Source organism: Sminthopsis crassicaudata, chromosome 2 (genome assembly GCF_048593235.1).
Source record: "Sminthopsis crassicaudata isolate SCR6 chromosome 2, ASM4859323v1, whole genome shotgun sequence".
Lineage (NCBI taxonomy): Eukaryota > Metazoa > Chordata > Mammalia > Dasyuromorphia > Dasyuridae > Sminthopsis > Sminthopsis crassicaudata.
The window spans coordinates 425,937,791-425,963,110 of record NC_133618.1 but is presented as its reverse complement, the minus strand read 5'-3'; the positions used below and the strand labels follow the sequence as shown (position 1 = coordinate 425,963,110).

Here is a 25,320-nt window from a genome sequence, read left to right as displayed (position 1 = left end):
ATATAGGAGCTTAATCAATGTTTACAGTCTTTAAGATTAAGTAGCAGAGAAGATACCAACTGGTATGGATAAAGAAATTTTCACTTCCTGGCAGTTCCTTCTGCTAATTAAGCTATAGACTCAGTCCCTGGCTCTGATTAATTACTGTTAAAAAAAAAAAAATGTTTTACAAACATTTATTTCCATTTGATTCTCCTTAGTTTGTGAAGTGGGCAGTACTGAAGTAAAAGAACCCTGGATTTGTAGTCATGGACCTTGGTTTTCATCTTAACTCTGTTACTACCTGGTATGAGTCTGTTTATAAAGATCATTTGGTTCAAATCCATCATCTTATAGATGAGGAACTTGAGGTCCAGAGAGATTACAGCTTTTTCATCTATTAAACATTATCCTCATTTTACAAATAAGTAAACCTCAGTGTCATTCCCACCTCCCTTTCTTTGTTCCAGCCAGTCTTTTAGGCTGAGATGGCCCTTTTCCTTCTCTACTTGTGCCCTGGATCCCATCATTTTATGTCTCCTATGGCACCCTGCCCTTTCTCACATGTCCTTCTACTCCTTACTTTCCAGATCTTCCTTGTCATCTTCAAGCATGATCAGATCTTCTCAATCCTTAAACTTTTACTTTACTCTTCTACTCTCTTGAAAGCTACCTCCATTTTCTTATCTGCTCACTTATCAGAGTCTTAAAATCTAGTTTCCATTTCCCCTACCAGACTGAAACTATTTCCCAGGAGACCAATAATTTACATTTCTAATCTAGTGACCTTTTCTCAGTTCTCCTTAATTGTTCTGCAGTGGTTGCCTCCCTTTTCTCTCCATGCCACTTTTCTAGATGGATGTTCTTCTCTTTAGGGACTCTTGATATGTGGTTCTCCCTACTTGTCAGAACAATCCTTCTTAGTCTCCTTTGTAGGATCATTCATCTTCCATATTCTGCCCTTTATAACCTGTCCTGAGACCTCTCCTTTCTTTCTTCATGATCTCATCAACTAGATTCAACTCTATGAAGATAATTTCCAAATCTACAAATCTAACTCCCATTTCCTAGCTCTACTGTCAAATCTTTAGCTACCTGCCTGACAAAGTTACCAAGTCTAAATTTTTAAAAATTATATTTGATTTTTTCCAATTACATGTAAAAACAATTTTTGGCATCCATTTTTCAAAATTTGGAGTTCCAAATTCTCTCCATTCTTTTGCTCCTCTACCTGAGAAGACAAGCAATATGATATAGATGATATATGTATTATCATACAAAAATAGTCCATATCAACTATGTCAAGTCTAAAATTGAATTCATTTTTCTTTCCCCCTAAACTCACCCCTACAATCTAACGTTTCTATTTCTGCCAAGGGCATTATTATTCTTTCAATCATATAGGATGTAGATCCATTCCATTACAAATTCTTGTCAATCTTTCTCCTCTATGCTTGTACCATAATCACACTAGATGGGCTCCTAATTACTTTTTACCTGAACTACTGCAATAGCCTTCTAACCAGCGTCAATGGATCTAGTTATTCTTCTCTATTTCTTCTACACAGATGCCAAATTGATATTACTAAAGTTCTTAAAATATATATCTGACTACATTACTCTCTTATTCAAGAAGCTTAAACGGCCACTCTTTGCCTTAAGATAAACTGAAAATTCTTGTATATCACCTTTAAAGCCCTTCATAATCTAGTTTTAATCTGATTGCAAGCTATTCTCTATGCATGCTATATCCCTGCCAAACTGGCCTATTTGGTACTCTTCATATATTATATTTGATCTCTAGGTTCTGTGCCTTTGTACAGAATGATCCCATGTAAGGAATTCTCTCACTCCTCCTCCAACTCCCTTCAAAGCTTAAGTCCAGTGGTATCTTCTTCAAAAGGCCTTTCCTGATTTGCCCCAGATTCTCAATAACAATTGGTGTATGTTAATTTTGTATTTCTCTTTGTATATATATTTGTATTCATCTGTGAATGTGCTGGATTGCCCAGCAGAATGTAGGCTCCTTGAGAATAACACTATTTTCACTTTTATATTTATATCCCCATCTCTTAGCACTGATACAAATGATATACAGCTAATACTTTAAAAAAGGCTTATTGATTGAAACTGGCCCATGGATGACATTACTCAGCTAGTAATTAAAAGAACTGAGATATACTAATAACCAAAATATTTCAAGTAAATCTAATGTGTTTTTTCAACCACTCCAAGTACCCCACTCTAGTTCTCTAAATTCGGGTTATATTGATGACTACCAACTTCAGCAACTGAGTTTTCCCCCAAAGAATACATTTTCCCACAGAGCTGGTCATACCTGCCCCAACCTTCTCCAGTCATAAAACATACCTAGCCTTGAAAAACTAACATAGAAAAGGGCTATTCTGCTGCTGTCAGATCCCTGGAGCACTGTCATATTTGGTATCTTATCTTCCCTTCCCCCCTTTATATTATCTTACAGAGAAGCAACATGTGTAAGACTGGCTACATTTCATAATATGACTAATATGACGAGGGTGTAAAGTCCAAGATCTCCAGATCTGAAAGACAGGAAGTAAATAGAGAACACTATGTTTTCTAACTGATTGCAACTTTATGGGTCTGCCACACTTTCTCAAAGTGGTCTACAAAGCACTAGTTTTCACTGTAAGAAAGAACTATATATACATCCTTTCCCTTATTGCCCATGTGAACTAGTTTAGCCACATCTTTTTGACTCAACTCATTCAACATATGTTCCCATTACTTTTGAGATGGACAAACAGTATTTGTTTCTTGGTTTCTGTTAGTTCTTTTAGTTATATTGGGAAGTTTATCTGTGGAGAAGATGAGGTCTGCTTGATTATATTCCAGGCCCTTTCTTGGAATGCATGGGAAAAAACCCAGATTCTCAAGAAGATTCTTCAAGGATTCTTGATTTCAATGCTGTGGGAATTTGTTTTTCTGACACAGGTCAGAATTTTCTATATCCTAGTAGACATTCTCCAAGATATGTTATGGCTTTGTCTCCCCTCCTCAAAATCCACACCATCCCATGGCCAAGCATCAGGGCCAAGCTCTCTAGACAGGTTGACTTCAGGTGACCTAATCTATTTCTGGGGTTATACATGAAGCCTTTTTTTGAGAGCCATTCACTATTTACATGGTCATAAGTACTTCAACTCTCTGAGACTTTTAAACAACTCAAACTGTAGCTATCTTCAATTCAACATGTCCAAAACTGAACTCATTCTTATTCTTCCCAAAATCTCTCTTCTTCCTAACTTCCCTCTTACTAGCAAGAAAATCACTATCCTTCTTGTCCCCAGGATAGGTTCACAACTTTGGTGTCTTCTTTGACTCCCTACTCCCCACTTAGCCCACAATTCAAATCAAATCAAATATGAATCAGCTTTCATAAAATCTCTCATATGTGTCCTCTTCTCTCATCTGGCACTACCATTGGTATGGTTGCAGGTCCTCATCACCTCATTCCTGGACTACTGCAATACCTGCTGAATCCTTATCTCAAATCTCTTTCCACTCTCCACTCCTCTCTCCACTTCTCTCAGATGTCAAACTGATCTTCCTAAAATGCCAATCTGACTTATCACCCCTCTTCCCATTTAATAAACTCTAGGGACTACCTTTTACCTCTGGGATCAAATATAAAATTGACTTTTAAAGACCTTTATAACCTAGCCCCTTCCTACGTTTATAATCTTCTTACAACTTTTTTCCCTCCATGTACCCCAGTAAAATTGGCCATTTTGCTGTCCCATTCATAGTACTTTCCATCTCCCAACTCTGAATGTTTTCACTAGCTATCTCACATAACAAAAACTACATTTGTACTGTGTCTACTATGTACCAGGCAATGCTAAATATAAAAATCTTATTTGATTCTCACAAAAACCCTAGAAGGTAGGTGCTATTGTTACCCCCATTTTAAAGTTGAAGCAGGCAAATGGAAGTTAAGTCTCTTGTCCAATGTCACACAGCTAGTAATTATTAGAAGATGGTTTTGAACTCAGATCTTCCTGACTTCATGGCCAACATTCTATATGCCATGTCATCTAGCTGCCCATGCCTGAAATTCTCTCCCTCTTCTATTTTCTAGCTTTCTTGGCTTCCTTCAATTCTCTGTTTTACTCCAATCTTCTGCAAGAAGTATTTTCCAACTATGTTCAAAGGGCTATAAAACTGTATATGCCCTTTGATCCAGCAGTGTCATTACTGGGGCTATATCCCAAAGAAATCATAAAAGAGGGGAAAATGTACAAAAATGTGTGTAGCAGCTTTTTTTATAATGGTAAGGAATTGGAGATTAAGTATGGTATATAAATGTAATGGAATGTTATTGTTCTATAAGAAATGATGAACAGACTGATTTCAGAAAAACCTGGAAAAAATTATAGGAAGTAAGAATGAGTGAAGTGAGCAGAACCAGGAAAACATTGTACACAGTAACAAGAAGATTATTTGATGATTAACTCTGATGGACTTGGTTCTTCTTAGCAATGAAGTGATCCAAGCCAATTACAATAGACTTGGGATGGAAAATGCCAAATGCCATCTACATCTAGAAAAAGAACTATGGAAACTGAATATGGATTAAAGTACCGTAGTTTCACTTTTGCTTGTTTGTTTGTTTTTCTTTCTCATGGTTTTTTCCATTTTGGTCTGATTTTTTTCTCGCACATGACAAATAATAAAACTATGTTCAAAAGGATTACACATATTTAACCTAATGCTTACTGTCTTGGGGAAGAAAAAAGGGATAAAAAATTTGGAACACAAAAGTCTTGCAAAAGAAAAAGAAGCCTTTCCCAATCTTCATTAGTCTTCCCCTCATAGCTCCAATTTAATATATAGATTATGTGTGTATGTATATGTATATATAATATGTTTATGTATGTGTGTGAATGTATATATGATAAAGTTTTTGTACATAGTTGCTTACCTGTTGTTCCCTCCTTTAGAATGTGAGCTCCTTGAGAATGGTTTTTTGTCTTTCTCTGTATTTGCAGCACTTAGCATAGTAACTGGTACAAAGTAAACATTTCATAAATGCTAACTGAGTGACTCTCCTCATTTCCAAACTAAGGGCTTGGCTAAGATAACCTCTGAGGTGACATCCAGATCCAATAAGTCAATTAGCAAACATTTCATTATACTTTTATATGCCAGGTCCTGAGTGTGTAAAGAAAGATAAAATAGCTCTTGTCTCTAAAAAGTCTCCATTCTAATGGAGATAACATGCAAGTAAATAGTTCCATAAAAGATATAGACTAACTAGAAGACAATCATAGTTCTGAATCTATCTCCCTGTGAACTGAGGGCACCTCCATTTTAGAAGGCATAGAAGGAAATGTTAATGGAAAAATGAGCTTTCATTAAAAACAAAAAAAAATGCATCATTTTTGCTAAGTGAAATGAATAGAACCAGAAGATCGCTGTACACTTCAATGCTGTATGAAGATGTATTCTGATGGAAGTGGATATCTTCAACATAAAGAAGATCCAATTCACCTCCAGTTGATCAATGATGGACAGAAATAACTACACCCAGAGAAGGAACACTGGGAAGTGAATGTAAATTGTTAGCACTACTGTCTATCTACCCAGGTTACTTATACCTTCGGAATCTAATACTTAATGTGCAACAAGAAAATGGTATTTACACACATATATTGTATCTAGGTTATATTGTAACATATGTAAAATGTATGGGATTACCTGTCATCGGGGAGAGGGAGTAGAGGGAGGGGGGGGATAATTTGGAAAAATGAATACAAGGGATAATATTATAAAAAAAATTACTCATGCATATATACTGTGGAAAAAAATTCTAAATACAAAAAAAAAAATGCATCATTTTTCATTGTCAAATTCACATCAATGTTCATGCCAGACAGTAGCATGACCCAACACTGACAATACTGTTGGACTTTCACCAACTCCTCCTATGATCAGCAATATCTTCCTGCCATTAGATTCAAGACTAGCTGGTCACAAGACAGGAGGCTTAAAAGGTTTTTGTTACAGGCTTGTGTCAGATTGAACTCAGGTGAGTGATAAATGGGCAAGATGTCAGCTGTAGCAACAATATCTGTATGACTTCACCACTAGCTCAGTGTTTCTGGTACAGGGAAAAGATGGATAAAGAAATCCTTTGATACTCTCTTAGCTGAGTTAATCCTGAACAAAACATACATACACCCCCCCCCCACCAGAATCTGCCATTCAATGAAGCTTCTCCTTTTGACTTTGTCTATATTTGACCAAAACTGAGTTGGGAGGGTGGGTATATGTGTGCAAGAATTTAAAAAGAAACAATTCCATAATCTATATAAATTGAATTATAATGGTAGAAGTTCAGGTATCAACAACAGAACAAGGGAAGAGAGATATTTTTAACAGGGAGGGAAAAGCTTCTCCCAAATTCCTGGCTCCTTTTATACCATCTTATTGATACTACTTTGGAATTCTAGAGGAAATCATTTTTATGTTCAATTATGCTGGAGAAAAAGACCAACCTTTAAAGGAAGAAATGTCTGATGTAAATATAAATTCAAAAGAACTCAAATACATTTGAATTAAAAGAGGTTAAGATTATTTACTTCACCACCTACCACTCTCTGCTCCCACTGTGGAAAAAACAGCAAAGGAACACAGAAATTAAAGAAACCTCTAGTCAAAGAAGGTAAAAGTGGGAATGAAGGAAGAGGTTCCTTTGTTCTCTGAAGGTTTACAAAATTCATTCAGCCTAACATGATACATACACATTTAGATTCACTTTCAAATTATACCAGGCAGAGAAAGCAGCCTTGGGTACTTTTGGGGAAGGAGCTGAGAGGTAGAGAAAGGGATCCAATTTGGGACTTAATTGTTGGAGAATATGTAATTGCTAGTGAATAAACTCCCTCTACCAATGAAGATGGAGACAAGAATTAAAAGCGAAAGTGGTAATATGCTTTCAGTTATGTTTCTATGTCATGAACATCCTTACCTCCAATCTTGGCAGTCTGGTAAAACCCAAGGACCCCTTCTCAAAATAAAGTATTTAAATGCATAAAATAAAATAAAAGAATTTGGGGAGTGGAGAATCAATCTTCAATAATTTCAGAGGATGGTCTTTGACGCCCAGTGAATTGAGGAATTTTTCTTTTTTTTTAATGAAACGTACAGAAAGAAGGCCAAAAAGAAGCACAGACAAATAGGGATGATTTGAATTGAACTTATTTTTACTTAAAAAGAAAAACAAATGGACACAACTTATAAAACATAGAAGACAGGAAAGCTAAAGGAGATCTGCTATTTCACATATAAGCATTTTTTTTATCTGTTCTGTATATGGAAATGCCCACTTTAGGTTTTGGGTTTTTTAAAGTTTAAGTAGGTAGGTAACAAGCATTTATTAAGCATTTACTATGTACTGTGCTAAATTTTTAAAAAGAAAAAAAAAAAAACCTTAGTTATTATTTGTATGGCTATAGGTTATCATAGCCAAAGATTACATTACCTAGAGGCCAACTTAGTACTGATAAACTTTTGTCATTCTCGGACAACATATCCAGTTGGCCAGAAGGATCTTACATAAAATCTTGCCAATGCAATTCACACTACCAAAATTTGTACTCTGTTAACAGTCTTCAAAATTCCAGGGTCACTCTCACACCATGACAAGAGCATCTAAGGAAAACTTTGTGGAGAGACTGCCTGTATGGTGCATATCAATGATCTATACAACATTAATAGATATAAAGAAACTTCTTCCTCATCCCCAGCACATGGGGAACTGTTGAGACTTTCTCTGTAGATGAATTATAGGAGGTCATTGATTAAAGTTATACCAAATAAGAAGAAATGGATTAGTTGTGATTTTTACTGCTGAAGAGAAATTATAGGTCTCTAAAAGACCCATAAAATATATAGCCACCAAATATAGTAAAACAATGTAATATTGCAAAAAAGAAATTGCATTGGAATATGTATCTTAGTTTTGCTATTTACTACAGTACTCAAAATATACATATATTCTGTTAATTTAGCCTAACATTTATTTTAAGCATCTATGTCCCATAGCTAATACTCACTTAGCACAAATGTTGGGGAAAGAGAATGAGAACAAAGGAGGCATGTGGGAGAGATTAGTTATAAAGTGCTGTCAACAATACCAGTACCACTTAGTGGCACTAGTGTCCAGGATGCCTACCTCTAGGCTAGAGGCTGATAATGAAGTAACTCTGACGAACACAAACAGAATAACCACAACTACCTCATTCTTCAACCTCATTCTTCAAACCACATGCAGCATTTTCACACAGTCTCACTTCTTGTCCTTGCTCATGCTGTCATAGCAACACAATAGCAGACACACATGACATCTTCAAAAGCCCCATGTAGTGTGGACGCAGTCTCAGAGCCACATGCAGCATCACACCTCAGCAGGAAAACTGTAACCTTACTGGGGTCTCCTATCCATCCTGATTCACCACCACACACTCTTGCCTCAGATGATATTTGTGACTGGCTTCCATGGCAATGAGTTATGTCAGTAGCAAGGAGACAATGGCGAGTCTGAATGGAACAAACAACCCTTATTGACAAACACTTCAATCAATAGGGTCCAGGAAAAGAAAGGACTAGGAAAAAGAAGAATACTTGAAAGAAGTTAAGAAAAGAGAGGCAGCTTTGTGTAATGGAAAGGACTTTAGATGTGATGTCAGAAGCCTTGGCTTCAAATCCTGGCTCTGATATTTAAAGCCTGTGCGAGTTTGTACATGTCTCTTTTCTTCTCATGGCCTCAGTGTCTTCATCTGTTCAATGTTAATGAGATTAAATGAGTTAAATGAGTGTTGGACAAAATAAACTACAAGATTCCTTTTAAGCTTAATAATCACATACAATTATTATCCTAGGGTATTTTCAGGGTTGAGTTTAATCTCTGATTTATGAAGACACTGCTTCCAGTGTTACAAGTGCCAAAGCTATGTAGCACTTTTCCCTCAAGACTATGAAACATTTTTATCCTTACTAAGTGTTGTTCAACTCTCGCCTATCCTGTAAAGTGCCAAGTATATTTTATTCCAGATTATGACTCTCAACTCCAATCCTGACACATGAACTCTTCAGGGAAAGGGCAAAATCCTTTTCAAAGAATCACAGAAGGGACCTAAGTCACTAGACCAAATCTTCCATTTTGCAGCTGATGAAACTGCGGCCCAGAGAAATGAAGTGATTTGCCCCAATCAGCAGAACTAGAATTTTAATCCTGAGCTTCTGACTTTGAAGATAGCAATTTTCACAGCATAAAATTCAGTAAGTATTCATGTACTGAGAATACAAAACAAAAAATTGAAATCATTCCCACCAATTCTATTCCATACTACTAAATTATCAAGGCAAAGTAATTCAAATTAATATATGTATACACACAGACACACAAAATAGAATATATATTAAAGTATCTTGAAGATAATTTTTATATTATAAATCTAATTTACTGTGAAGAGTATATGTGTAATTTACACATAACATGTATATGTTATATAGCTTTATATAACATCAACATCAAATAAGAAACATACTACTAGTGTTCAAATGCTGACCATTGATGTGCTAGATGCAGAAGCTCAAATACCTGAAATTATTATTCTGAATTTCCTCCCCTTTCTCCAATTCCCTACCTCTGCCACCTCTAAAGTGAATAAAAGATTACAATAATCCTGCAAATGCTGAATTGTGGCAAAAAAAATTCATTTTCAAGTTAGAAATCCTATGTTCATCAGCCCTGGAGTCAAGAGGACCTGAGTTCAAATCTGACCTCAGACTCTTAATACTTTCTAGCTATGTGACCCTGGGCAAGTCAATTAATCCCAATTGCCTATCAAAAAAAAAAAAAATCCAATGTTCAAATTCCTTTAGCCAATACTTATTTATTTGTGTGTGACAAGAAGAAAACTACTTCCCTTTTCTGGGTCTTATGTTCTTCCTCTGTAAAATGGGAGTTATAATAAAGAAGGGATTCTTAATCTTTTTTATGTCATGAACCATTTGGCATTCTAGTGAAACCTAAAGACCTATTCTTAAAATGTTTTTAAATGCATAAAATAGAATACAGAGAATTATAAAGAAAACTAACTATATTTTTAAAAGGATGTCATATATTTTTAATCCAGGGCCTGCATACACAGACACACATACACAAACACATGTATAAACTCAGGGTTTATGAAATAAATATTATATATATATATATATATATATATATATATATATGTTTATATATATATATATTTATAATGAAATATATATCATTCACATAGATATATTGGATATTGTTGGATATCTATATGGATAATATAAACATATCTATAATAACAATTTCACAGACCCATGATTATCATGTTATACATATATTTCATAGATACATAGATATATAGTGATTATATAGATCACTATATAATATGTAATTAGGCTAATATATGACATATTAACCTAGAGTCTATGAAATATACACATATATGCTACATATTATTATCTTATATGTAATATATAGTAAGAGTCCTTTTATTAGACAATCTCTAAGTTCATTTTGCAGTACTAAATCCTATTATGTTTTTTGTCATTGGGTTTCAACCTTTTGGGCAAAGGGATATTTAAACCACCTTGAAATTCACCTCACATCTTACTCCAAGGAACTGATCCAAGGAGATGGGAGGTACTTACAGAAGAAGAATCAAAGTTTTCAAATAGTTTCTGATAAGGAAGAAAATAGTGGGTTTCCCCCACATATCCTGGGCCTCTTCCTAATCTTGCCATAGGATTTAGGGCAAAGAGAGAATTTAGATTTCCTCTAATCTCAATTTTTCATTTTCCAGATGAGAAATTGAAGTTCCAGAGATGAGAAGTTATTTGTCTAAGGTCCCAGAGGGAGTAAGTGGCAAAGGTAAATGCAAAAAAGGAAAGCATATTCCTCATGTCTGTCCATAAGTGGTTGGGATCTTGGCCTGGGAGCAGGAGATAAACGTGCTACCTACCTGTGGCTGCTATCACAATAATTCATTAATTTATCCATCCAAGAGATATTAATTAACACTTACAAAAAACAACTCACAGATTTTTAATGGACAGGCAAGATTTGGCTAAATTCAGAAATGACAAGACTAATCTTAGTGGGGGGACTATATAAAACATAAGCAAAAAGAGACTGAAATGAGCAAAATAGATTTGGAGAACAATGAGAAATGATAGAACCAAGAATTAATATTGGGGAACAGTAGGAAATAAAGTTAGAAAGAAACAGCCCTTGCTTTCAAAGAGTTGACATTCTATTGGAGGTATTTGCATTTCCGTGTCATTCCCCCCCACCCCAACATATTGTCCTAATATATCCTGAGAATATCTTAGCTGAGGTTTCCCCAGTTCTATTTCACATTCTCAAAAGCTACTTGCATATTTTCATGTTCTATCTTATTTTTTAAAAAGTCAATCTCATTACATCAAAAAACCTTCCAATGATAGAGATCACCAGTTCTCCCCACTTCAACTTGACCTCTGATCTTGGAAAAAAAAAATCTTATAGGTGCTGTGGGGGGAAAAATACTGAATCAATTCAAAGATTTGAATGAGAGCTGTGTGTTTTTAGTACCCATGTGCTCAGGTCACTTCTTTCCTGTGGCTTTTACATCCTCCTCTATAAGATGAGCACTGGGCTCAATCTAGAAGGTCATGTCAGATTTAAACCTATGCTTCTATAAAAGCAAAAATGAGGCAATAGGAAATTAACAGCACTCCAGCAAGCTGGCATCTTGATGAAGCTTCTCTGTGCTCACCCAGAACCCAGACCAATGTAGATGAAGTTATTTTCCATTTTTTGCCATACAGCTCAGCAGGTAAACAAATGTTCTAAGCCCTGGCAGGCATGGTTAAAGTGACAGAAAACTTGGAGGTACTGCTGGATGAAAGGGGTGTTGTGAAGCATAGAGGGAACATCAGTGTGGCTTCCCGAAAAGGATGAATCACATCATTTCTGAAATAGACGCCATGGCTTAATTTGATCATACTCAGTACTAACAATGATCAGAACAGCAGAAGAGAGGATGATTTTTACAGTATTGGTTCATGTACAGAAGCAAGAACATCATAGAATTCAGAGCTTGGAGGGAATTTAGGGGTCACTTAAGTCAACTTTCTTTATAGAGCCTAGATATGAAAAGTGACGTAATCAAAGTCATATAGGTAATAAATGACAGACCACATTCAAATCCAGAACAAATACAGTGCTCTTTTCATTATACCAACATAGAACATTTTACAGACTAATAAATTAAAAATTATTTTATATTGATAGCACTTATAAAGAAGATATTCTAGCAATCTATAAGCACATCTTGATCGAGCATTTATTGTGTACATCGTACTACAATTTCAGAGTGAGAAAAGAAATAGAAGTCCAGAAGTCTGGATCTTTACAGAGACTATCACCTAGTTAAAAGATAAGATTAAATGACATGAGATAATTGGAGAACAAGGCAAAAGGGCAGAATACATAATGAATAAAAGGAATTCTACATCACTGGTAGCCTTCAAGAGGAAGTTAGAGTGAACCTTTCAGTGGAACACTGTTGATGGGTATTCCTGTTCAAGTTCAGCTTGAACTGGATGACCTTTTAATTCCAACACTGAGATTCTGAGATACTGTGTTTTGATGACTTTAAGAGAAAATAAGAAAAATATAGGCTAGGTTTATCATAAGATGTTCCATAAAGAGGAGAAGGAATTGTCCTGGGCCTTTAAGGATAAGAAACTTAATAGGAGGAATGAAAAGAAGAATTTTTCATTAGTAAAAAAAAAAGTCAATTGTCTTCCTTTTATGATCCAAATTTTAAATTTTTTAATATTCTTTTTATGACTCAACTTTTAAAAGCTTTCTCTTATTAACTTATATAAGCCAAGCAAAATAAAAACTAGAAAATTAGATATACAATACAATGTAAATAAAAAAGAATAATAAAGCAATTGAAACTGAATGCCAGGAGATTTTTAACTATAACATTGTCACCAAAGAAAAGGTATGAGAAGACACCTCTCTTTCTTTTTTCTTGAGATGGAGGACTATAGATAAGGAACACCTTAGATATGGTATTTTTGATGTGGTGGTTAATTTTGCTAAACTATCTTTTTCTCTTTTTTGTTCCTTGTTATAAAGTATAGCAAAGGAAACACAGGGTGTATATATGAAAGGTATCAACAAAAATGCATTTAACTCATTTATATGCTACTAATCTATTGTTTGAACCTGAATTAGAATTCACACTGACTATATTTTTCCTTTCACAGCTATACCTTCTACATATAATACCATTATTATTAATAGTAATCATAAAACTTTGTTAGTATAAATACTTTGGTATACCATAAAATTCTTTCAAATTTACCATTTCATTTTTTAAAATTTTGATATATATATTTTTTACATTACCTAAATTCCCCCCCATTTCTTCTTTTCTCCTCCCAGATGGCTGTTCATTATAACAAAGAATGTTTAAAAAAAGAGAGAGAGAGAGAGAAAGAAAAAAAAAAATTTTTTTTAAATCAAGAAAATCTATTCATCCATCTACCTATAAGTGACTGTTTTTAATGCACCAACCCATGTATCCCTTTACCTCGGCAAAATAGTGAGAAGGAGGTGTTTTCTCTTATCTTTTTGTGGCCAAGTTATGGTTTGGTGAGCTTGCAGGAAAAAATAAAACAAAAACCATCCACATTCATTTTCATTTGTTTTATGGTGATTGTGCTTTGCATTTACATTTTGTAGTAATTATGTATATTATGACTTTCTTTCCTATGCTCTTCATTTTACATAAATTCATGCTAAGGCTTTCCAGGCTTCTCTGCATTCATCATATTCATTTCTTATAACTGTATCCCTACATCTAATTTATGAGCCTCTACTTTGTTTCCAATTTTTTGCTACCACAAAAAGTGCTGCTACATTTTGGTTGATATATTGAATCTTTCTTTTTCTCAGTGATCTTATTGGCATATAAAGAAGCAATGGAATCTCTGGGTCAAAAGATATGGCTGTTTTGGCTAATCCATCTGTATAATTTCATATTATATTCCAGAATCACTGAACCAATTCACAGCTGTACTAGCAATTCATAAGCATACTTGTCTTCCCCAAACTTTATTCAATTTCATCATTTCATTTCAATATCCATTTCACTATAACTGCCTCATGAAGTAAACTAGATCCCCTGATTCACATGTGGAAATAGAGGTTCATAAATGTAAAGAACTTTGACTAAGATTTTAATAGCCAGAAAATCTTGGACTAGGATGAAGGTTCCCATATTCCTAGACTTACCCTGTTTTGATCACAACAGGCTGTATTCTAATGATGCAGGTCAATTCTCTGCACTCTGGACAGATATACTAGACTTTAGCAGGACATGAGGGAATTTTTGCACAATTTGGTAAAACACTGATTTTCACAGTCCCTTGAATTTGTACTACCTATGCACGGTAGCAAAGGTCTTGCATATGATCAATTCTGAGAGCTCTGGAGATTTCTTCTGTAGCTGATGCCATATTAGGAAAATCTACTGGAGCCTTGATGACCTTCATGACCTATTAAAAAATGAAGGTCCCCAGATACCACCTCTCTAATATACCCAGACACTTCAGGCCTGTGAAACCAGCAATATCACTGCTTCCACTTATGAACAATTTTCATCTGTCTCCTACAGTTGTCTGAGTCTCCACCTCACCTCCTGGTAATCACAGATGTATATAACTCAGTGATAGTTCTCCCTCAGCATCTGGAAATAGGAAAGCAAGAAGTATTATTGAGGTGGCAAGTATTTATATTTGCATAATTTGTTGGAGTTCACAAAATATTTTTTTGAGTAGATGGGAAAAAATGTCTCTGGACTCAAAGGACCTGGCTAAAATACTTGTCTGAGACCTTGCAAGTCAGATAACTTTAAAGGGCCTTAGTTTCCTCATTAATAAATGAGGGGTTTGGACTAGATAACTCTGAGATATCTTCCAGTTAAAATCTGTCATGCTATGAAATTATATGCTCTATATTCATCACAAGTTAATGAGATAATTCAATTCACCAAAAATTTATTAAAGCTTTAGAGATTTAGAGATTCAAGAAACAAGTACCTGCCTGCTGGAAACTTATATTCTATTAGAGATAAACAAGATATATATGTATACAGATAAATAAGTACATGATAATCTGAGGGGAGAGTACAGCTTCACATGAATGGTACACATCTCTTCCCTGAGTCTTTAAGGAAATTTGTAATTCTAAGAATGAGTGCAATCCAAGCCTGAGAGGAAGCATCTATAGAAAGACAAACGGACACCAGAAATGAAAGGTCAAGATGGAAAGTGTCTAAGAAGTCAGTGTGGCTGAATTGTGAATTGTAAATAAAGTAGTAATATGAAAAGTCTGGAAAATTGGAACTACTTCTGGTTTTTGCTATTTTGGGGGAGGAGGGATGAAGAAAAGGAATTTAAATGCCAGTCTGTTTTGACCTAGTTATATCTTTACTAAGTCTATATCCCAAAGAGATCAAAGAAAGAAAGAAGGGACCTATATGTACAGAAAAATTTACAGGAGCTTTTTTTTTCTGAAATAACAAACAACTAGAAACTAAAGGGTACATGATAATAAGGGAATGGTTAAACAAATTATGATATATTAATGTAATGAAATACTACTGTGCCATAAGAAACCTAAAAAAACCAGAAAAATGGGGGGAGGGGAAATTGAAACCAAGTAAAATTTGTATGAACAAAGTGAAGTGGGCAGTACAAAGAAACCACTTTATACAATAACAAGGATACTGTAAATACAAACAACTTGGAAAGATTTAAGAATGCCAATCAACACAATGGCCAAACATAATTCCAGAGGACCAGTAATGAAGCATGCTATATCCTGACAGAAAGGTAATGAACTCAGGACACAGAATGAGCCTTTTTTTTTTTTTTTTGACATGAGCAATGCAGGAATTTCTTTTGCTTAACTATGCATATATATGTATATATATTTTACAAAGATTCTGTCTTTTTTCTAATGGTGGGGGTTGGAGTATGTAGAAGGGATAAAATAATGATTTTTTTTATTAAAAACATAAAAATTTAGTTAGAAAAAGACTTTTAAAATGCCAGAGTGAAGATTTTGTATTTTGTCATAACAACAATAAGGACTGACTAAAAATAAATAAGATCTGATAAAAATAATTCCCTTTTTACTGATGGGAATGAGATTTAGAGAGGTTGAAGTGAATTATGTTACATTTAGTGAGTGGTGGAGCCAGGGGGCTGCCCTAGGTCTTGGGGATATCCAGTTTAGTATTTTTCCTCCACAGCAACACACTGCCTGGAACCATATGGAATGTATGGCAATAGCTATGAAACTAGGTCACAATACTAGTTTTGTTAACAAATTGACAATCAATTTGCCCTAGGACACATAGAGGCACAGTCACCCAGGTAATTCATCAAGAGAAAACCAAATGATGACAAACTGCTTAATTCATTGTAAGCCCTGAAGATATAGTAATACCAAATCTATGTTGATTTCAACCAATCCACCAGAAATAATGATAGACAGTAAAATTACATCATAGTTACTGATTGACAACTTATTATTTTCTAGCTGCTTGAAAATAAAGTATAATAAATGATGTCAGTATCTTTAGTTCCAAGTAGAACTTGAGGGAAGATTTTAGAAAGGGAAACATTTATAAAGAGGTCATACGACTAGATTGAAAAAAGGCAAAACTATTTGGATTCCAAACTGATTTCTTTTTTTAAAAGAAGTCATGCTCTCCAAGTAACCACCACTGAACTCAGCAGGAAGAGATCCATGCTCAGTTGCACAGAAGACAAAGCTGAGATAGTTAACATAGTGGATGACAGATTTAAGCTCCAAAAAGGATAGGCTAGAATATTTGGTTGAATCTAATAAGATGAAAATGAAAATTGCAAAGAGGCAAATTAAAGTCTAATACCAGAAGAAAAAACTTCTTTAAAATGAGAGCCGTCTATAAGTAAAATGGGCTGCCTAAGGGAGTGATAGGTTCCCCCTCAATAGAAATATCTGAGCAAAAGATGGATGAGTTCTGTTCAGTTAAGTTATAGGAGCAATTCTTTTTCAATTTTCAATATATTGGACTGGATGATTGCTCTAATTCTTTCCCTAAATGCATGATTCTGTGAAGTTAGAAAATGTTGTTTTTGCACCTAACCCTCATCAGGGGTAAAGAGCAGTCTTCTTTAGAGAGAAGCTAATGAGGGAAGAAGTAATTAATTAGATGTGAACTGACTAGACTGAAAGCGGTGGGGAGGATCTAGGGAATAATAATAGCTCATATTTCTATAGCACTTTGTGATTTACAAATAATTTTTCTTCTATTATTTTGATGTTGTATTGCAAATATAATTGATGAAGAAATGAGTTCAGAGAGGTAGATTTAAGCAGAATATCACACTAAGTGGCAAAGCAAGAATTTCTACCCGGATATGCAGATTCTAAATCCATTGTTTTTTTTTCTAGTACACCCAGACCAGCCTCTAAATGTACACAAAGTTGGTAAACCTTTCTGGTTTTTTGCCAGGGCTGGGAATGATTTAGTCTTCTGCCAAGTCAATGTTTCATCTCTTTTCCTTCCATCCCCTTCTTTTCATCCTGAATTGGGGTTTAAAGTTCATAACCCATAGGAGAGGTATCGCATTATAGTCATACTCTGTTCCATTTAGCAAAAATGTGTCAATGAAAATTATATTCTCAATTCATATTCATAATCTGGTAGGTTAGTATACCTATCTGCATTGAACTAGAAATATCTATTAAAAGTCTATAGCCCTTTCTCTTCACTATCATAAAATCAAAATATTGAACAATATTCCAAAAAGATTTTTTAGACAAAAGACTTTCTCTTGAGCAAAGTAATATCTTTTATTGATTGAGACAGTCTCTTTTCCTATTCAATTCTCTACTGGCCACATGTTCAAGATTCAAAGAATTGTTGGCCCAAACTTCTATTAACAGAGAAAAATAAGATGGAAAAAGAAACCGAATATTTTAATGACTTGCATTAATAGTTTTTTTTTAAATACCTGTAAAGTATAATTCAACATACTGAATCATACCTCATAGGTAATATCTATTAACTAATTAAGAAATACTTAATAAGAAATACATTCTGGGGGAAAAATATGAATCAGGAGTCAAAGTTCTTCTATGACTAGGGGAAATATCTTAAGGTCTAACAGACAAAAATGGGGTTTCTTGAAAAGCTACCAGAATGGATACTGGATCTTCTCTATTCATCCAATCAAAAAATGTTTATAAAGTGTTGGATAAGATACAAAATGCTCTTTTAGATACATAATACCTAAATGCATTCAGTAATTAAGTACTTACATAAAATCTGAGTAGATGGATATGGGATGGGGTGAGGAAGATTACTTCATCTACTTCTGCAGAATGAAAATTATGGACTAGATAGTTGCTAAGGTCTTTCCTAAATGTCATGGTCTATGATTCTCTGGGCCATTTCTGGTTTGGATGTAGCTTCCATAATATGATTAGGGAATAAAGTCTTCAACCTTCCATTAATCTCTTGCTCCCCAAACTTCTCTCACTTCCTACATATATAGCCATTTCTGATTCTTGATGTTTCTATAATATAGGGGTTTATAGTAGATGTATCAAATTTTCAACCAGTTACCCTAACCTAGATAGATTAAAGTGTGCCTGGAAAATGTTTAACAGGATAAATAAAAATACATCAAAGATAACATTAATTTGTAGTTTCCTAAATCAATATGTGACCAAAAAAGATTCATTTCTATTTGACTTTGATACCATAACTTTGGAGCAAATGTCTCAAACATAACATCTGAAACATAATTCTAGAAATCTATTCTAAACATTGTAGGAGCAGAATGTTCGAATTGGAAGAAACTTTAAAGATCCCTTCCTCTGAATCTTAAGAGAAGCTAAAAGGGATGGGGAAAGAGAGGTCATTTGTGCTAACTTAAATAACAGCTGACATGATTATTTTTCTATCAGCTAATGTTGGACCATTTTATTCTATTATCAAATGCCATCTATGCAATTTGACAAAATTTTTAATAAGCTTTTTCTTTTGCTCTTATTATAAACATATAATATTATTGGCAACACACTTCATTACATAACTTCACTATCATAAAATCAAAACACTGAGCAATATTCCAAAAGGATTTTTAGACAAAAGACTAGCCACCAGCTGTATAAAAATTACACAGCAACACAAAGCATAAAAAACCATAAACTTTCAAGTGAAACAGTCAAAAAGATCTGTAATTTCATTTCACTATACTGTGATCATTTCAGGTCTTTCTTTCTACACCCAATGATATTAAAGGCTTAGTGATTACAATATCTATTGTCTTCTAACTCTAAATCTGTTTCATCTTAGAAACTGCTTTCCTTGTGCCCAATTAAAAGTTATTGAGATATTCATTTACACCAATACTTTATATACATTTTAAGCTACAATCAAACTTGAGCTCATTCTTCAAATATAAGCTTGTATATGAAGGAATAAAATGTAATAGCACAAACAAATGTAATTATCCACAACTTGTTTTTAACCTTAATTTTTCCAGAGATGAGAATTTACCAAAACAAACTAAAATACCAAGCCAATCTGATATAACAAATATTTTTAAAGCCTTTATGGCCTATGAAGTAATATAATGAGCTCCTAAAGGATATAAACTTTTAGGCAAAACAGGGTCCTGGCTCCTAGAGCTTCTAACAATACAGGCTAGAACCTTGCCTTTGGCAGCAGGCTTTCTGGAACTTGGCATCATGCCACTGACAATATGAACACATTCAAGTCCCACTCAACATTTCATTGTACAATGCAATTTGGACCCAACCCAAGGGGATTTGATCACTGAAGGCCCAAAGACTTCATTGTGAGGCATTGTCCCTTCACACACTACTGCCCTTCACCTCCATCCCTTTTATCTCTTGGATATATATCTCTTTTATCTATTGGAACCATATAGAGCAGACTCATCTTGATTTATGATGTGCCATTCAACTGATGCTTCTATTTTAGCTTGAAATGTCTATGAGGTCTGAGTTGGGAAACATTTATAGAAAGCATGCTACTTTAAACAAAACTAGAAGGCAAAATTCAGCCATGATCATAAATATTTAGAGCAAATGCATGAAACTGTAAAAACTAACTGAATTTCACAGAAACCAAGAACATGTCCTTGAGTCAAACGAACCTTCTCAGGTGGTAGTACTACTCCCCCTCCAACCAACAACAAAAAAAAAATTGATTTTGCATGTTTCCACAACCCAAAAGGTAAATGTAAATTCCTATAAGGCAAGGGCAGTTTTCATTTTTGTTTTTGTAGCCCAATCATCTAACATTGACTGACTCATAATTGTTAGTTAATACGTGCTTGTTGAATTAAAATGAATTGCTGAACATGGGCCCAACAATGAATTTTGATTAGTACAGTGGAAACTATAATGGAAGGGGAACCATGAGGGCTGGTGTTTTGAATAAAGATAACATAATTCCTTAGAGTAAATTAGCACTTGTCTGGGCCTCAGTTTCCTCATTTGTAAAAGAAAGGGACTGTTCCAGATATGTTTGACTTCTCTCATGCACTCAATTACCATTTAAGTTGCAGTATAGCTATTTGTGTACACATCTCTGAACCACAAGCTCCTAAAAAGTAGATACTCCTTTTCAGTGCTTTGCACATTAATTACAATCAATAATTATTTATTAAGCAATTGGTCAGCTAATTTATTAGGCGCCTACTATGAGCCAGATTAAGTGCTGGGGATAGAAAAGGAGGAAAAAGACAGACCCTTCTTTTAAGGAGTTTCCAATCTAATGGAAGAGAAAATAAACTATGTACAAACAAGCTATATGCAGGATAAATAGGAAATAGGAGATGGAAGGTCTTAATTTATAAGAGGTGGAGAGGGAATTTACTATGCAATAGGTACTGAGAATACAAACAAAAATGAAACAATTTTTCCTTTGAGAAACTTATGTTCTGCAACATTATTTAGAGGACTGATTATACTTCACACTTACTTCCTGACAGCAAGATGATGGATTCAAGATGCAGAAAGAGACATGCATTTTTGGACACAACGTAAAAATCTGTTTTGTTTGACTAGCATATTTGTTTCGAAGAGTTTGTCTCTCCCCTCTTCTCCTCCTTATGGTAAAAGCAAAGAAATATATACATATTTTACACAATAAATATGTCAGTTTTATAGTAGAGACACTTGCAGCTGAAGGTGATTCAGAAAAGGCTACTTTATGATAGCCTTTGAGTTGCAATTTAGACATTGATTCTAAAAGGGGAAAGTCAAAAAGTATTGCATGGCAGGTACAGAGGGACACATTTCATAAAGAAAGAAGTTGAGAGGTGGAGTAATAACATTTGAGGAATAGCAAAATAAATAAATGAACAGAATATCTAAATTTTAGAGGACATGAAGGGAAATAATGTATAATAAAGCCAGAAAAGTAATTTGGACACAGGCTGTGGAGGGTTTTAAATGCCATTTTAGTTTGTATTGGGTCTTAGATGAAAAGGAACCATAAGGAGCTATTATTGACCAGGGAAGTGACATGATCAGGCATATCCTTTAAAAATATCATTTTGGCATTTGTGGGAAGGATGAATTGGAGAAAAGATAAAAGTTTGTTAAACAGAATCTCATTTTAGCTGAAATTTCATGATACCCCTCTTCTCCTCACAGAACAATGCTTGATACAATATGGCTTATTAGGGTCACAGTTACATTATTTTTATGGACAGTTTGTATCCAGCTATAAAATATATCACATTTATTCAAAGTTATTTTTGCAAATTATTTTAATAAAAACTTAAAGATCATAGGATGTCAAATTCTATAATAGAAGTCATAATAGGAAGAATTTTACTGTATCATTCTCTTTACCTCTGACATCTTGAATTCTACCTTTTAATGGCATGTTTAAGCTTTCCCAGAGGCCCTCTCTTTTGACTGATAACCAATGAAATGGACTGGAAGAATACTAACTCCCCCCCCCCCATTTTGCAGACATTGAATTTAGACTGAGTTATAAAATAATTAGCCAAAATCACAGGAATAGGCATTGGACCTGGAGCCAGGGAGAATCAAATCTGATGTGTAACCCTGGGAAAAAGTCACTTAACCTCTGCCTACTTCAGTTTCCTGATCTGCAGAATGGGAATAATAATAGCACTTGCCTCCCAGAGTTTGTTGACAATAAAATATCTGTAATTTGTATACTTTCAAAGTGCTATATAAATACTACATATCATCATCATCATCATTGCACAACTCCTAGACTACTATACTCTTGAAAACTACCTACATTGAATGCTACTTTGAAGTGATTTCTATTGTGCTTGCTACATACAGCACAAAGAGAAAATGTCTTAAAATAGCAGCTTCCTAAATGGGGATTAACTGGATGTATGGTGTTGGCAATAGTCTGATCACAAAAAGATCCAAGCCCAGCACTGGCTCCCTGGTTACCAAGGTTTCCTTTATAATAACTTAACGAGATGCAGCCAGGGTAAAGAAGAAAAGCTAAGAACCCTAGAGTCACAGGGCTAAACTCCAGTTCCAATCTCTCCATTTATATAACAGCAGACAGTTTTTCTCTCTGCATCTCAGTTTTCTCTTCTTTAAGATAGTGATTTAGTGTAGATGAAATCTAGGGCTTCTTCCAGATCTAATTTCTGATAACAAAAGCAGTGCAGGATAGTAGAGAGAGTATTTGTCTCAGAGTCTGCAACATCTGGTTCATAATACTGTTCCCCATACTAACCAGCTATGTGACCTGTGGGATGTAGGAGGCATTGTAAAGTGGAAAGAATAACTGATTCAGGAACCAGAGGGTCTGGGTTCAAAACTCACGTCTGGCAGTTACTAATTGAAAGACCTTAAGGAAGCCATATGACCTCCTTGGGCCTCAGTCTCTTTATTTGTAAAAAAAAAAAAAAAAAAAGGCAGCTGAATTAGGCCTTGACTTTCCAGCTTTAGAGCTACAACCTCTCAGATCCTCACTTAACCTCTCCAAGTTTCAGTTTCCCCATTTGTAAAATGGGGTCTATACCACCTGCACCTTATGTCATGAGGCTGTGAGGAACAAAGAAGATTGTACATCAGGTGCTCAGGAAACTTCAAAATGCTATATAAATGCATGTTAAATTATGGCCAACACATCATTCTTATGCAGGCCCTTTAGTTTTCTCCAAAAAAACAGTAGTTTAATTCTAAGAGGATGAGATCCTGTATGGGGTAGAGAACTATGAGTTGTCTTAAAATGACAACCAGATCCTTTCCTTGATGTGCAGTGCCCAGTACTGAGGAGCTAAGGTTCTCTTTTCCCAAATACTACTACTCTTTTGTCTTTTTTTTTTTTTTTTTTTTTTCCCTTTCAAGGTCGCCCTTGATATTCACTTCAGCAAGATTTTACAAGGATACTAAATGAATACCCCAGAACACACATTTAGCTGAGGTTTTTTTTTTTTTTTTTTTGGCCTATTCTAGGAAAGGCCTTGGATATTCTCTTTTAAAAGATTCCAAAAGAGCTGTAAGTTAAGTAAACTAGTCGGCTTCAATCAATTTAATGACCACAAAGGAGTCATTGTAGCAGAAGTAGAAAGCAAATGGCAAACCCTGGGTCCTTTGATAAACATTCAAAAGATTACAATCAATAAAAGCAAAGCCTTGCAACCAGTTCCTTCAGTCTTCCTCCCCTCTTCTCCACCCCCAGCCTCCCACAGTCCTCCAGGGATTTTGGAATATTTACATTGTAAGCTTAACATAAGTTTAGCTTCTTAAAAAAGCTATTTAAAAACCTTCACATCTTTTCTTTTTCTTGCAGAAAAAAAACTTTCACTCCCTCAGTAGCCTAATTTACCTCACTTTAATATTAGCCCCAAGCTAATAAAGGTAGATAAAATATCCCCAGCTGTTTTCTCCTCCAGTGGATCAGGGATAACTTTCCCTCAGCCCTAGGCTGGGACTTAAGAGGCCAAAGTAACAAAGAGAAGAGGCCTGCTTGGTTTTGCCAGAAAGCCGGGTCCCTAGTTCTTGCAGGCTGAGACTGGAGATTAGCTCTCCTCCCCATCACAAAAGCCCAATTCAAAGATGCTCTGGACCGGTTTATCTGCATAAAGCCCAGGGCACCAGAGTTCCCTCCAAAGGCAAGCGGGGAAGATCCTTGTGTATTTCCTGCCTCCCTGGGTGGTCCTACCTGAAGAGGGATGAGGAAGAAGGGGAGAAAAGATGGGGAAGGAGAGAAGTATGGGGAGAGGACCAAAGGATCCAGATTTCCCTGCACTGAGAAGAGAAAGGATGCGCTTTGAAGGAGCAGAGACTTTGACCTTTGAATGCACATGCAGAGGGAGGTGCTCGTGGTCGTGGGAGGTAGGGGCACTTTCAGTGGCCATGCCTCAGAAAGGGAGAAAAGGGGAGAGGAAAGAGGGAGGTCTGTGCATCACTCACCTCCTGAAGTCAAAGGGCATGTTGGTGCCGGCCCCTGGGAGGGGGGACGGCCCCGAGATTGCAGGGGACCACGGCCGGACTGGGGATGCGTGGGTTCAGCGCCCGCCCCCTCCCCCGGGCGTTACTCTTCAAGCCTTGCCGGCTTCCTAGCCGGGAAGTGACGGGGCTTTAGGACGCTTTGCATCAGCCCATTGGGCGCTGGCGGGAGACGCTGGAGCGGCTACTTCCGCTGCCCAGTTAAAGGGGCCCCGGGAGCAGGCTCTGCTGGAGAACACGTGGGGATCCCGCTGAGAGAGGCGGGCTTGCTGATACACTATATTGCTGCGCGGGAAGGGTAGGGGGTTGGGTTGGGTTGGTTTGGGTGGGGGGCGGGAAATGCTACGTTCAGTTCTCTTTGTTCCTCGCCCCCCACCGCCCTGGTATTAGTGGCAAACAGCCTTCCAGATGTTCCGCCTCTATTGCAAGGGCAGGTAGTTCAGAATCCTCTAATATTCTCCGTCATCCTCCTCTCCCCTTTCAGGAGTCACGAAGATGGGGAGCATCCAAGGATTCTCACGTTGGCATCTCGATTTAGGATATTTTTACTAGTTGATCTTCTCTCTTGGTTTTTCTGATTTCCTTCAAGTCCCAGTTAAAATCCCTCCTAAGGGAAGCCTCTTCTGATCTCCCAATGCCAATCCATTTCTCCTGCTAAATTGGTCCCGCTTATCCATCCAATCCCGCTTTGTATCAAGTTGTAT

At 35.7% G+C, this 25,320-nt stretch overlaps 1 protein-coding gene across 1 annotated transcript in view; it reads right to left on the bottom strand.

Annotated features, from left to right (window-relative positions):
* Nucleotides 1-24,747, bottom strand: part of ERGIC1 (endoplasmic reticulum-golgi intermediate compartment 1) — a 141,237-nt gene extending 116,490 nt beyond the window's left edge. Inside the window, exon 1 of the mRNA XM_074292082.1 lies at nucleotides 24,581-24,747. Coding sequence (XP_074148183.1) covers nucleotides 24,581-24,600 — 20 coding nt within the window. The 5' untranslated portion in view covers nucleotides 24,601-24,747. The remainder of the gene's footprint in view (nucleotides 1-24,580) is intronic.
* Between the last annotated feature and the right edge of the window lie 573 nt (nucleotides 24,748-25,320).